At 34.1% G+C, this 14,100-nt stretch overlaps 1 protein-coding gene across 1 annotated transcript in view; it reads left to right on the forward strand.

Moving 5' to 3' along the window:
- shank2b (SH3 and multiple ankyrin repeat domains 2b) overlaps positions 1-14,100 on the forward strand; it is a 139,067-nt gene that overhangs the window by 66,118 nt on the left and 58,849 nt on the right. The window contains exons 14-16 of the mRNA XM_088935195.1: positions 3,007-3,082; positions 10,242-10,324; positions 12,087-12,211. Of these exons, the coding sequence (XP_088791321.1) occupies positions 3,007-3,082; positions 10,242-10,324; positions 12,087-12,211 (284 nt within the window). The remainder of the gene's footprint in view (positions 1-3,006; positions 3,083-10,241; positions 10,325-12,086; positions 12,212-14,100) is intronic.

Consider the following 14,100-nt stretch of genomic DNA (forward strand, 5'->3'; position numbering starts at 1 on the left):
GATTGCTGGAGTTGTGGCTCTTGTAAATTGATTGACTTGTAACATACTGTATTTGTGTTAGGAATGTTGTATTTTTTTAATTAAGTTTAAGTTGTAACTGTTAATTCAACTTTATTGTTATATACGTTTCGCATGAGCTTGATGTTAATCATCAGACTACACACTAAAACTTAATGACAGGGCTACTAGTTCTTGTAATTTTTACTGTACATGATTTGACATATGCTGTTACTAGTCATTATACTACCTTATCCTAAAAAACATTTTTTGTGTATGCACCAACACTGCATGATCTTTAACTAAAAAGTGTGAGGACACTAATTTTAGAGCACTGATTATTTTGACAGAATGACAGAAATGGCAATTTGATTAAAAATGTAAAAAAAACTATTATTTGCTATCACGTGCACTTGTTCTAATCACGCATGTAGGTTATAAATTTCAATTATATAAAGATATTATAAGATCTTATTTTAAAGAGAAATGTAACTGAATCTTGTGTGAATTTTAATTTGGAATTATCTGATAGAAACACATGACAAAACGAAACCATTGTAGCGTGTCAACCGCCTTGACAAGCAATGAAACATTTAATTTAGGTCAGGAGGTAAAAATGTTGAATCCTACACAGATTTTTGACAATAACATCATTAAACATTAGCTGCACACAGGATTTACATGTACACGTTTACTGTGTTTATCTATGTTTTGTTAACCCTTTAATAAGAAAAGAAAATTGTCTAGAATACTTTGTTTGGTCCCCCATAGCCTAAGGGCTGCAGATGCTCAGAAGCTAAAATTTCTGAATGCCTTAACTTGCTTTTAATATTCATATGAGTTCTAGTAGTACTATTACTGTACATTTGTCAGCAGAAGTGGCAGCATTAGTGTGTGGTGCAAGTAGTAGTAGTCATATTATTATTATTCTGGCTTTTGAAATTCTGCTGTTAAGAAAGGTCTTAGTATTGACATTCAAGTTCTACTTTTGAGAAGGGTCAAAGGCCAGAATAGTCAGGGAAATCGATTCACTTAGATCCTCATGTACAGTACAACTATAAAGTGTTAGACAGGATGGTGACAGTTAATTAGATTTATTAACAGCTTTATCAGCTGAGACATATTTTTTTGCTGCTGTGGTATTGCTTGAACCTAGACTTCATTCTGGCCTGCATTTGAAGGCACTTTTATCCTTTTAATGTTTATCAATCACTGCAGATGTACTGGGCTTTAAAACACTCTCCATTGTAAAGCCATTATGAGTTGAACACTCAAAAAGCTTGTAATTATTGTGCATTGGTAGAGAGCCAACAGGTCATTAAGGTTTCGGAGGGCATGCTGTGGAAGGATTTATACATTCTAGTGTCACTAACCTTGGTTTAAAGTATAATTGGAAATTTTGATTTTATATTTTTTTACACTTTAAAGTATTCAGAAGCATAGTGGAAAACTAAAGTGTATCAGTTCTTTTTACATGAGATTGAGTTTAACTGTTAAAACAACAGAAAAGTGGATTTCCTGATGATTGACTGGGATGATGATTGACTGGAAAAAAAAATTAGTCTTAGTATAATGTTAGTAAGACAACAGAACAGTTATATTTCTGCACCGCATGCTATATGTAGCGGACATAATTTGACAGCGTTTATTTCATGAGGAATTTTATTATACCTGTTAAACCTAGGAGGTAGAATGTATTCTTTTGTTTAATGTGGTTAATTTTTGTTCATACTGACTACAGTAAGTAAATAACAATAAAGACTGGATATGTGCTCTTCTTGAAAGGGGGGTTTTGTGATATACTGTAGCTCCTGCTATGATTTTATTCACACCCTTTTTGTAGTCATAAATACAGAAAACAAGGCATATGAATCTATACAGTACAGTGTTTTAAGACTGAGTAGCGGCTTGCACAAATGGAAAAGGAGTGATGGTCTCTGCTCTCCCAAGACTAAAAAGGACGTCATTCCTCTTTAGCTATTTTTAAACCATTTGAAGTTTGTTTCAATGTAAAGTACAACCGTGGAGGCAAGGTTTGTGTTTTGAGCAATCACAGCTTGGGTCTTTTATTTATACATTAGTTGGTTCTGAAATTGTAATTGTTTTGTACCTACTTCGCAGTGTTAGCAATTTTCCATGATACGAATGAACAGAAATGTCCATGCAATTATGTACGTAGTGCACACACAATGGGAAGAAAAGATGAGAATAAGACATAAGAGAATAAGAGAAGCAGATTAGCAAACAGCAAAATCTGCATTCAATTGTTGAATTCCACAGGTCTTGATAAAGTACTCATTATGAACATCAGTGACTGGATGCAATAGAAGGCTCTTATCCTCTAGGATCTAAGCCTGAAATAGCGTATGCTTGGCGTTTATTGGAAAAGGAGATTGTGGATTTTTTTTTACCTTATGAGCTTAAATAGAATTTATATTGTAAAGAAAATGGTAAAGAAAATCAGAACTCTGTATAGCTTCTCCTTTTTTTGTTAGTGAGTCAGAGGAAAGAGAAGGAATAAAATTACTGAATGGAGTTTCTGTATCCCGATAGTGAGGTGTGACTCATGTGGCTTGTAGAAGCTGCTGAAGCAGTGCTCTGATTACAAGGTGCTTCTTATTGTCTCATTGAAATCGGCATCATGGACGAATTGATCCCCTTAAGCAAAGGAAATCACTCCTCTCAATTATTGCAAGAGTGTAATGGAGAATAGCTTGCTCTGTGTCATAAAATGGAAAGAATGCATGTAAATGTATGAAAAATCCAAACACATTTCTGCACGTTCCAAAAATGTACACAATTATTACAATTGCAGGGATCTAGCAATTTTGTGTCATTCAATATTTCAGCTATAAAAGAGAATACTCTTGGTCATGATATCACAAATCTCTTCTCTCTTACTCAAGAGATTATTTAGGTACAAACTTAATGTAGGGTTATATTTTATGTTTATTATATTATTTTTTTCTAACATATATTAGTTTGACTTTTTTCTTTATTTTTTCACAGAAACCAGAACGGACAGAACAAAGAAGCTTTTTAGGCACTATACTGTTGGATCTTACGATAGCTTTGATGCATCAAGGTAAGGGGATGCTCTTACTGTATTTGTGTTTTATGCTGCAGGTCTCAATGCAAAGGGTTTGGAGAGAATTGATTCCAGTCATGTGCAATTATGTTATTATTTTGTTTTAAACATGAGAACATATTTTAATGTCAAAACTGTAAGAAATTTTAAATGAACCATATTTTAGATATTTCAAATCATAATTTAGAATCCAAGATGGGAAAAAAACAGAAGCCACCTTACAGGACCAGTAGTTAATGTAGTGAGTGTAATCTGGTTAAGTTTTTCCAAAACAAATGCTGCCACTAATCTGGAAAGCAGCCGGTATGATCAGATCCAGCCTGTGGACCCCATGATGGTGAAAAACAGAGGTCAGATAAGTGCACCAGGTTGGGAAAACGGATGGAAAAAAAGGCAGCTGAAGTTTCTCAAGACAGGAGTGGAAAGCGTTGTTTCTTTAAAGAACAAGAAAAATATTAAGCAAATTGTCTTGGACGTCCAAAATATCACCTCCTACTGCTTCTCTCACCATTATGGAGTTCACACAAACCTTTGAAGAGGCTCCCCTCACCTAACTTTGAAAAAGGACTTACAGAAATATTCTTCATTGTGACATACAAAAGCAAAAACCATTTCCTGCCATGTTTTCCTCTGGATCGTGTGGAGTTGATGACCAGCTTTTCTTTACTCTTTCTTACTAAGTTGTAAAAAATCCAAATGAGGTTGAATGGTTTGTAAAGGAGAGGCAGTACCTTTACAGTACAAGTTCAAGCAACCTGTTCTGTGACTGAGAGTCTGGAGGAGACACCAATGATCTAGATATCTTTTAACTATTTCAGATGTTCTTCATCCTTTACTTTTGTGCACACATTTTTTTAGTTCAAGCTCTCATAACATTGACATACTGTACTGTAGGTAAAGTAGTTATTGAATATCTTGATATAGAGGTTCAATATAGTTATCACTGTTGAATATAAAAATAACTTTAATAAAGTTTTTTTTAGTTTTCTTTAGTTTTTAGTAGTTATAATGAACAAGAAGTAAAAAAATGGGACATGGGAACTAAAGGATTATTATAGTAAAGAACATCTGCGTGTGTTGCAGTTTTAATAATTCCAAAATAATATGGTAATATACTGCAACTCTAAATCTTCTTCTGATGTTGCATGAAACCATGGACTTGGAGTGAATGAATTTTGCAGTTTTGATGTTACAAAGAAAACAAACTGTGGAATGTAAAGTACTGTATGTAGCCCAGTTTCTGTTCGTTTGCTGCAGGCAAATTAAATCATCAGTATTTATATTTTCACACAGTTATTCAGTTGTTGTTTTGGAAATAAATAAGGCTTGTGTTCAAAATTAATAGAATAAGTGACAAAATATGCTGGATGTTTCTTCTGTGCAGTAATCAAGTGTCCTGTTCGAGCTTACTGTACATTTGAATTTACTGTTTTGTTGTGATTGATCATGGTACAAGCTCCTAATTATACAATGCAGGAGCTACGGTTTTATGGATCTGATGCCTACTGGTAACAAATTACATTAAAATAACATTTGGACAGTGTAACTAGTGCTGGACATTTATAAATATAAACCCATGTTCGGCAATTACATTCTATTTGATCAAGCTCAGTGTCGGCCTGAGCAGTTTATATTAATTAGGAATCTGTCCAAACTGCTCAAGAGTGCATGTCTGTTGGCAAGTGTGAAGTACAGCTCACTGCTTTGCTGCTACTTCTTGCATGCAAATCATTACTCATAAATTCTGACTCCCAGCAATGACTAGGTTTGGAATATTTGTTGTTGAAATGTTAGCAGGCAGTTTTTTTAGATGATAATAGAGACATGTTTAACATTGTGTACTGCAAAGGCAATCTGTTTGAAATTGGAACTCCAGTTCAAATGTATTCATGAATACCTACTGTATAGGAGAGTCATAATGCTATTTGAATTCATTTGACTTTTATAGAATTACATTTTATTTGACTGAACAGCTGTCAAGGTCATATGTTCTTCTGAAAAAAATATTATTTTTGCTATTATAAAATGGAAGCTTAGTTTTCAACTTTCAAGCAAAGACAGTACCAAACAAATGCAATACTTAAGGTAAAGTATTTGTAACCTTAATATTTGTCTGGAGCTACATAACACAGACAGACCCATTTGCCAGGGAATATCATAAGCGAATTTATAAAACGATACAATATGAAAACCTTTTATTGTAATGCTCTTTATTAATTGTTGTTGCTTATGTTGATATTTTTCTGAAAGGCTAAGTGAGTCAAGGTGAACCTAGCTGTTATGTTCATTGACTGTCCTTTTCCCAGGGTAGCAGTGTGAAATACACTGTACAGGCCTGTTCGATTTGACACTGTTATATAGCCATCCTATTGACTCTGACTAGTTGTAAATCAGTGTGTGAAGGTCTTATACTCAAACCTATTAATTATCGTGCCAGTGCAGTATGTTTTTTATATGGGGCTTTATTGGCCACAAATGTGTCATGACATGATTTAGATGGGAAAAGAAGGACATTAATCTTCTTGGCTAAACTCAGTGTAGGTTTTATCACAATCCTTCATTCCTCAGCAAGCAACTTTTCAGCTATCTAGAGATCAGGAGAATTTGTCTTTAGAATCATGGTAGAAATCATCCCTCACAATGAGAAAAGAAGATACATTTACTCAAGGTATAGCTGTGGACTTACTGTACCTTCTTGGTGAGCAGTGGAATTGCTCTTATGACATGGTCTTATAACAAGTATATTGAGCTTTGAAGCACTATTACAAGTACAGCAGTTAAAATACCAGTCATTTAAAACACTGTATTCATCATCAAATTAAAATTATGCCTGAACTGAACTTGATTGTGAATGTTATTAATTTTTATGTACTGTATGTTTTTTTGCTTTCTGGCATTTGTTTCTATCATTATCAATATGAATCAAAGTACATTGTACATAGGTATCCTATTGCATTAAACTTTTGCTTGGTACCAAGGAAGGAGATTTTAGAATTAAATATCTCAGATATGTAAAAAAACGTCTGTATTTATATCTCCCTGTTTTTTTGTTAAAGTTAACATTGGTAATGTTTGTGCCTTTATAATAAACTGAAAGCTAGAAATGTATTACTTTTGTACACATGAAATTGGTTTTGCCAGTAGTTGTTTTAAAACAATATAATGAACATTCGATACTGTAGTTTACTGTTTTTAAATGGGTATGTTTGCAAAGAATAATTGCAAGATATGAGCTGTAGAATATGAACTCATCGCTTTTGATACATTTTGTCAGATAATGGAGAGAAACATGCAAAATGTTTGTTATGGCATGTTTTCTGTGCAGGATAAAAATTAGTGAAGCTTAAAAAATATATCCTTTCCACTTTAATACTGTACATTACTGAGTGTGAAAGTGTACCCATGTGTCTGTATTCCTGAAGCTAGCTTTTTAAGTGTTGAATATGTAAGGATCATGTATTTTGTTTACTGAGGAAGTGGATTTCATGATATCACTCTTTTTAGATGATCACATTTTGCAAGAACATTTAATCTTTTTTTGCATCTTTCTGAAGCAACAATTCCAAAGTTTTAACCTGTCATTTTCCATGACAACCATTTTGTTGGATTCACTATTTCTTTAAAATATGTGAAACATTTCTTGCTAAAATTCTGTATTAGAATAATGAGAAAATGAAAGTTCACAAAGAAATTATTTGAACTTCTATGCAATGTTTTGAGAAGAATAAATGTTAAAAATGGTTCCCTGATAACGAGAAAAGAGGATTATATAGGATTATTAATAGTGGCGTATTATATTACAATAGAATTTCATCCACATGTTGCATAATTTAGTAAAATCAACTATCGTGCTAAGCAAGCTGAGACAATTTTTTATGACTTTACAACCCCAGTGAGGGTACTCACTGATTCTCATATACATCTAACTTCCAGTATTGTTTTTTTGCCCAATTTTAATATTGTGCTAATTGTTTGAATTGGTATTTGAGGCAGTCAACAACTGGTATGTCTAATGCTGAAACTTTATCAGACAATTTTTGTTTAAATATTTAGTAGAATTAATAGACATGGTAATTAAATTGTTTTCCATTATTTGAAGTAGTCAAAATATGAAGAAAATACTAGTTGTAAGAATTAATGAAGCATATACTATTAATAGTATTAATAGAATAATCTAGTATGACACTGGTTTTAAAAGGTACTGTAACTGTAAAAAGTGTGTGTTACAATTTTAATAATTCCATAATGATCTGGTAATACAGCCCTATATCTTTTTTTTTTCTCTGTGTTGGATACAATTGGAAATTTCAAGATGAAAATACATCTATGTTAAAAGTTATTGTGCTTTGCAGTTAGTTTGAAGTATTTTGCTTTTGCTGAAAACATCATGTTGTGAACTACTAGCCTTTAAAAACAAACATAAATACCTGCTAACAATGAGAAGAATAAAAAAAATTGTCATGTGAAATTAAAACATAAACTTATATTGAAATATTCTACTTCAAAACATTAAAATACTGTCGGCACGTAAAACTGTATAATGAATTATGTACATAGACGTGAATGCTTAACAACTATACATAAGGATAGAATTTTTTTCTATTTTTTTTTATGTAGAATAGGATGAACTTACAACTTTGCCTCTTTTCAAAATGAGAGTCTTAAAAATGTCAGGGTGATTCTAGTTTTTTTTCTCAGAGAAGGACAGCAATTACCCTCTGAATGAGAACAACATACTGCAGAACAATAGTGTTGACATTCCATTTCCAGATGGGTAAGCAGTAAAACACACATAGAAAAGCAGGGAGTAGCTTTAGTCATTGGAGCAAGTCTATTCAAACATGCATTAATGTAACTAAACATATAAACCTGATTACACAGGTATTCTTCTACCAAAAACATTTCAGTTATGCCAAATGTAGGCAAGGGTTTTGAAAAATAATTAGAGGAATATTTAGGCCTTTTCTTCCCCTTTTAATGAATAGCAAATGATTGTTTGATAATTTGAGAGCCATTTCACTTTGATAAAACGACAACCTACACCAGAAACAAGGTGTAGAGGTCGAATTAATCCTTTTGAGGAACAAGTGTTTAATGATAAAATAATACCACAGACCCGGTTCATCACCAGTTTAGGATTTTAATAACCTTATTGCACTCCAACTACACTATGACTTCCTTTAAAAACAGATTATGTTACTACGGCAACTCGGCATTCCATGGCGCAGTTGCTAGCACTGCTGGGATTCATCTCCCTGATTTCATATTTCTTATGTAAAAATTAAAACAAAATGAATCCAAAAAGGTGTTGGTTTGTACAGTATTTACAAAGATTTAGCCACAGAGATCCAAATCTGAGTACAATTTAAAAAAACAACAACAACTTACATAAAAAAGCCAAAAAGGCTTTATTGCTAGAAGCCCAGGAAACAATCAAAACAAAAAAATGTGTAAGTTAAACCAAACCTTATACACACTAATGTGTATTGTGGCTAAGGAGGATTGTTTTGTGTTTATACACTGACAGGGTCTTCTTTTGATAACATAATTCCTATCATCTTTAAATCCCTGTTACTGGTTGAATTCTGATTTGTGAAATTACTGCGATGCAGTGAATTTCTGTGTGCACCCCCCCCCCCCCCCCAACTCTGTCCCCACCCACCGCATATAGCAATGTTTCTCATGATATTTTTATTTGCACAGGGCAACATGCTGATGTCATGATGTGTGCAGGCACTGTAGTGTTACTATAATTGTTTCATTTGTAATTCATGTTAGCTTTCATGCTGTTTCATGAAAGACAATTTTGTTTAATTTTTGCATGCCACATTCTACTCTTCTAGAAATGTATTAATTGGGAATTTGTGTACTTTTACTTGAGAAACGAATCATAACCGCAGCATTTTTTTTCCAAGTGGTTTATGCACGCTGTACTCAGCATTAAATTACAGGCAGTGTAAATCCATGTAGCCCTGTTTTTTTAAAAAGAAAAAGCTCAAACAATTCAGGAAACATTTCTTTCTTTAAAACGTAGTCCCCCATGCAGGAATTTCGGGGGGGGGGGGGGGTATGAGCTCCATTTGTATGTTGTAAATTCCTTAATTGTCAGTGCATTAATAAATTAGTCTTTTTTTATTCATTAAGAAATGTAAAAACATGTGTAGCATCAGATCACTGAAAATGAGAGTGGAGATCTATAACATCTGATCAAATTCAGTTTATACTTGGTTATTTCTTCTACACATTTTTCTTCTCCTAATTGTATTATGTAAATTCTTGGTGCTGTAGGAGAGCATGCCTGCTGACGCTAAGCCAAGCCGTTTTCTATTAGCCGTGTGGGCTGTCAAACTGATCATGTGGACTCCTAGCAGTGTGCAGCGCTGAATGGGTTGAGAGAGAAAGAGATTTAAGAGATTTTTTTTCTCTCTTTTTTTTTTTTTAAAGGCGAAACCTCTATGCTCTCTGACCACATTCCTGATTTTCTGCCTTCTGTGGCTCTCGCTGGGGGAACGGACTTACAAGGGGGATACAGAAGCAGCAAGTTCATTTGACAGCAATTAACAGACGATAGACAACCAGCACCACCACACACAAAAAAAAAAAGAAACGCTGGCTTTTGTTTTCATTTTGGTTTCGCTTGACTTGAAAAATGCATCTGGTACACTCACAGTTGAGGATTATATTAATGAAAATGTCATTCAAATCACATGCAGCCTGCGTTCCTTGGGCTCCTACAGCTAGTCTGCTGATGACATGAGAGCTCACATCCATTCAGACGTTCACATTCGGCCTTATAGCCACCTCGGTTGCTTTCTAATTCTGCTTCCTATTTTGTTGATATTTCCGTGAGGCTGGTTTTTTTTTATTTTTGACAATTAATTATTTATTTAGCTGTTATGTTTTTTTCCAACGTCACATTCTCCTGCCGGCTGAGGCCTCTTTCTGTTCCTTGGAAGACAACTTCGTTCACATCTGAGGGGGCTTTCTCTGGAAGTGGCCGTGCCGATGTTGTCATCTTGTTCATTTGAATAAATGATTAATTTTCTTCATTGGTGGCACTGATAATGATGAACCTCCACTCGGGAAGAGCAGCTGCTGCAATGATGAGGATGATGGGGTGTAATAACGGGCGCTATCCTCGGAATTTTCTTCACAGTGACTGCATTATTGATGAGAAGACAGTGGTTCTGCAAAAGAAGGACAATGAGGGATTTGGATTTGTGCTTCGAGGGGCCAAAGGTAGGAGAAATGCCTGCTGCAAAAACACATTTTTAATCCATGCTCCCTTCATCTTCTTCTTCTGCTTTGCTGTGTATTGCTTCCTTTCGTTTGTTTGCTTATCCGGGCAGATTCTAGAAAAAAAATGCTAAAATTTGCCCAGACAGTCTATTAACATTTAAACAGATCTATTTTTCCCTCCCCTTAAGAAATTGCTAAATATTGCTCCGGTATTCTACTTATCCAAATTCCAGGTACCATCATGATTGCGCAAATGCTTAAACAAAACCCTACTGTTTGTTATTACTGACATTGCTATAAGCTTTCATGCCAGTCATAATAGATACAGTATATTCTGCCAATAGGAACCTTAAAAATACTGTCCAGTAATTTAGGATGATCATCTGCTATAGCAATTACTGGTGATTATGTTGGGTAACTAGCACATGGTTTAATGTAATCTCATTTTTTTCCTCTGCCCTTCGAGGTATTACAAATAATCAGATTTTTCTTTTCTCTCTGTATTGTCATATACCCCTATATTGTAATCTTTGTAATGAAGCAAAATATGAATTAAAAGCACATTGAGCATTTTGATAATGCTATTCTTTATGGGACAGTTTTCCATTCTGAATTTAAAAATAGCATGCAAGAGCTTTAAAGTTGATTACGCAAATAGTGATTGCAAACATACATGGACACCTCATTTTACATTTTGCCTATTTTCACAGGCTCCTATGAGCATGGTATGCTCCTATGTATGTGCATAGGTATTTAGTTTAAGGTTTTGCTTTCTGTAATTTATTCACATCTTTTTTTTCCAGAAAAATGTACGATTTCCAGATTTAGATTTTGTAAAACAAATTACAAAGCTGGCCCAGTAACATTTTCACACAGTTCTAAAAAGGAAGCATATTTATAGGCTTATTTATATCATATTTATATGTATTTTATGTAATAAGGCTCAGGAAAGACAATTAGGCCATATTGTGCAGAAACCTCTGATGGCTGATGAAGTCCAACACGAGTCCTGAGAGATCAAGTCCCAATACAATGTAAAGTATGAACTATGTACAGCTGTATAACGAAAGAGATCTACACTCTTTGAGGACAGTCTGTGCTTATCTGGACAGCAATTCCAATGCATGCAAATAAAAGGGTGATTTATTGAATGTGTCACTTGTCACCACTGGTTTCTTGCTACCATGAGGACAAAACTGAATATAAATGTCCATTGTGGTAGAGAGAGTCAAAACCATTTCAGGGGTTTGAATCTCTTATGATAAACACAGCATCAATAAATACAATGGTTCTTAAATATGTATAAGCAAGAAATATGAAGGACAAACAAACACAATGAAATAGGAAAAACAATTTGGAAGTGCATAACATACTGTACAGTTAATAGAAGCTCATTAATGAACTTTTCAAATAACCAGTCTGAAATGTTGTTTTTTTCCCATAAAAACCTCACAACACCAAAGTATTTCTTCTTCAAGTACTTTGTAGCTACTGTGGGGGCCCCAATCATAGCAATGGCCTTCTATGATTAGTGGATAGCTATTCCTAAAGTGGAATTTTTGATTGCTTTCTTTGAGGTTTTGCTGTTGGTCATTTAGCGTAAGATGTAATATTTGAGGCCATGCTGTACTGTATATTATACTGTATATATGACTTGCAGTTTGTTATATCCCTTACAACATGGATTCATATTAAAATGCAGACCAAAGCAATCTTCATATCGTATTCCTTGCTTTCTCCTTACTCCCTCTCTGCTGCGAAGCTGATACCCCCATTGAAGAGTTCACCCCCACCCCAGCATTCCCTGCCCTGCAGTATCTGGAGTCAGTGGATGAGGGAGGGGTCGCATGGCAAGCTGGACTCAGAACAGGCGACTTCCTCATTGAGGTAAGGAAAGAGTTTAGCTTCTGCTTGGCTGGGCTGTTAATGCAGCATTCCTTGGGCATGATTGCAGAAGACTGAGATAAGCTAACTTGAACCGTTTTATCAGTCTCAGATGTAATGGTCCTGTTCCTGATGTCATTTTAAGTTCCTGCAGTTTATGCATACAGACAGAGGCTGTTGAACTTGTGAAAAACCTTAAGTAACACTGCAAAGATAGTAATTGATGAGACAGACTTTTTTTTAAATCTGCAAAAAAGGAAGTTATCTAAACATTCAAAAGTGGTTTTAATTAGTGAAACTTCAGCCTAGAACGTGGAAGATTATGACAATACATGTTTATGGTGTTAAATAATTTTGGAATGCAAGGATTTGACAAGGATCTGTTGACTCAGTCACTCATTAGAGTGATTCTGGGAATCAAAAGAGAAAGGAATAGCTGCTTCTGGCAGAAGAGACTTTCTTGAAAATGGCACTAAAAGCTTAAAGGTTTCCTTTCAGAGTTGCACTCTTCTTTTACTGGTTTACATAAGCCTGCAATGATGGCAGCACTTTTAAGCTAAAAATTGTGTTTTGCCCTAGGTAGGGTTGTTTAATGTAGAGAAATTCTTTAAGATATGATTGGCAGAGGTTCAGACTTGTTTTCCCATGATTTAATTGTAGCATATGCTTTTATTTCAAAATATAGAGAAATAATTTATCTTAAGAATTATACTGTACTGTGAAAATCTTTTTTTTGTGTGTAATGTGTAATTTCTTGTATGAAATCATCAAATATTTTGTTAACAAAACAATCATGAATGTTATTGTCTGTATTCAGTTATGTTCTGACCTGGAGTTGTATTTTAATTTTTTTTTAAAAAAGGGTCTCTTATGTAGATATGCATTAAGGATGTGTTGTCAATTTCACAAAAAATTGTCATAAGTCCAGTTTGTCTTTTGAGGTACAACAGTAGTGTATATATTTCAAACAAAAAATAGTTGTTTATTCATCTGTGTATTTCCAAAGTTGAAATGTAGACATTTTACTCTATTTAAATAAGGTTTCATGAAATAAAACTGAAATGATTCAGCAGTTGTGCATTAACATTTATGAACATTTATGCTAGCAAAAGGATACTTTTGCTGTTTTATATATTCAAAGCTATGTTTTTGAGAAAACAAATGTCAAATGTGAGACAGCATTTTAAAGGATTAAATGTATTATTGATATTTCTGATTGCTCTGAAGTGTAAGCATGACAGCATACTATATTTCCTGCTTTGTAATTGTGTAACAGATCAAAACTCAGATTAATTATTTGGCATATGGACAGTTTAAGCAAAATGCTGGAAAGAAGATATGCATACTTTGCTTATTACAAGCACATGATACAGTTCTTGTTCAGGAAATGATGCAGTACAAATGTTTGGTTGAAAAGGCACAAAAGGTAGCATGTCCAGATATGGTTATAGTATCTGAGCTTCAGTTCCTTTTTATTTTGTTATTTTTTTGTTTTCTGGAAAAATAGGGCTACAATGAAGCAGATGAAGCAGATTCAGTAGTGTGCTAATCAGTGCTTGGAGTGACATGAGATCTGAAAGGAAGCTTCTCCAAAAAAGATTAATAATTTATACATTTGAAGTATATATAAAATATGAGCTGAAAAGCATTGCAGCAATTAATCCGATTCTGTAATGAAATGCATTTTTGTTGTTGTGTAAATGCCTACATTTCATATATAATGCTATGGCATCTTTTGAGAACCAAGTTTAAATGTAGTACAGTGGGTGTTCTATAATGTTTTGTGAGTTATGAAGAGATAATGCATCTTTAACTACATGATGGAGAATGCGATTTTGCTGGTGCACTTGCTAAATGGAGCAGGAAATGATCAGAGAGAATAGCTGCATTTC

The sequence above is a fragment of the Atractosteus spatula genome, chromosome 16 (assembly GCF_055471065.1).
Source record: "Atractosteus spatula isolate fAtrSpa1 chromosome 16, fAtrSpa1.hap1, whole genome shotgun sequence".
Taxonomy (NCBI): domain Eukaryota; kingdom Metazoa; phylum Chordata; class Actinopteri; order Semionotiformes; family Lepisosteidae; genus Atractosteus; species Atractosteus spatula.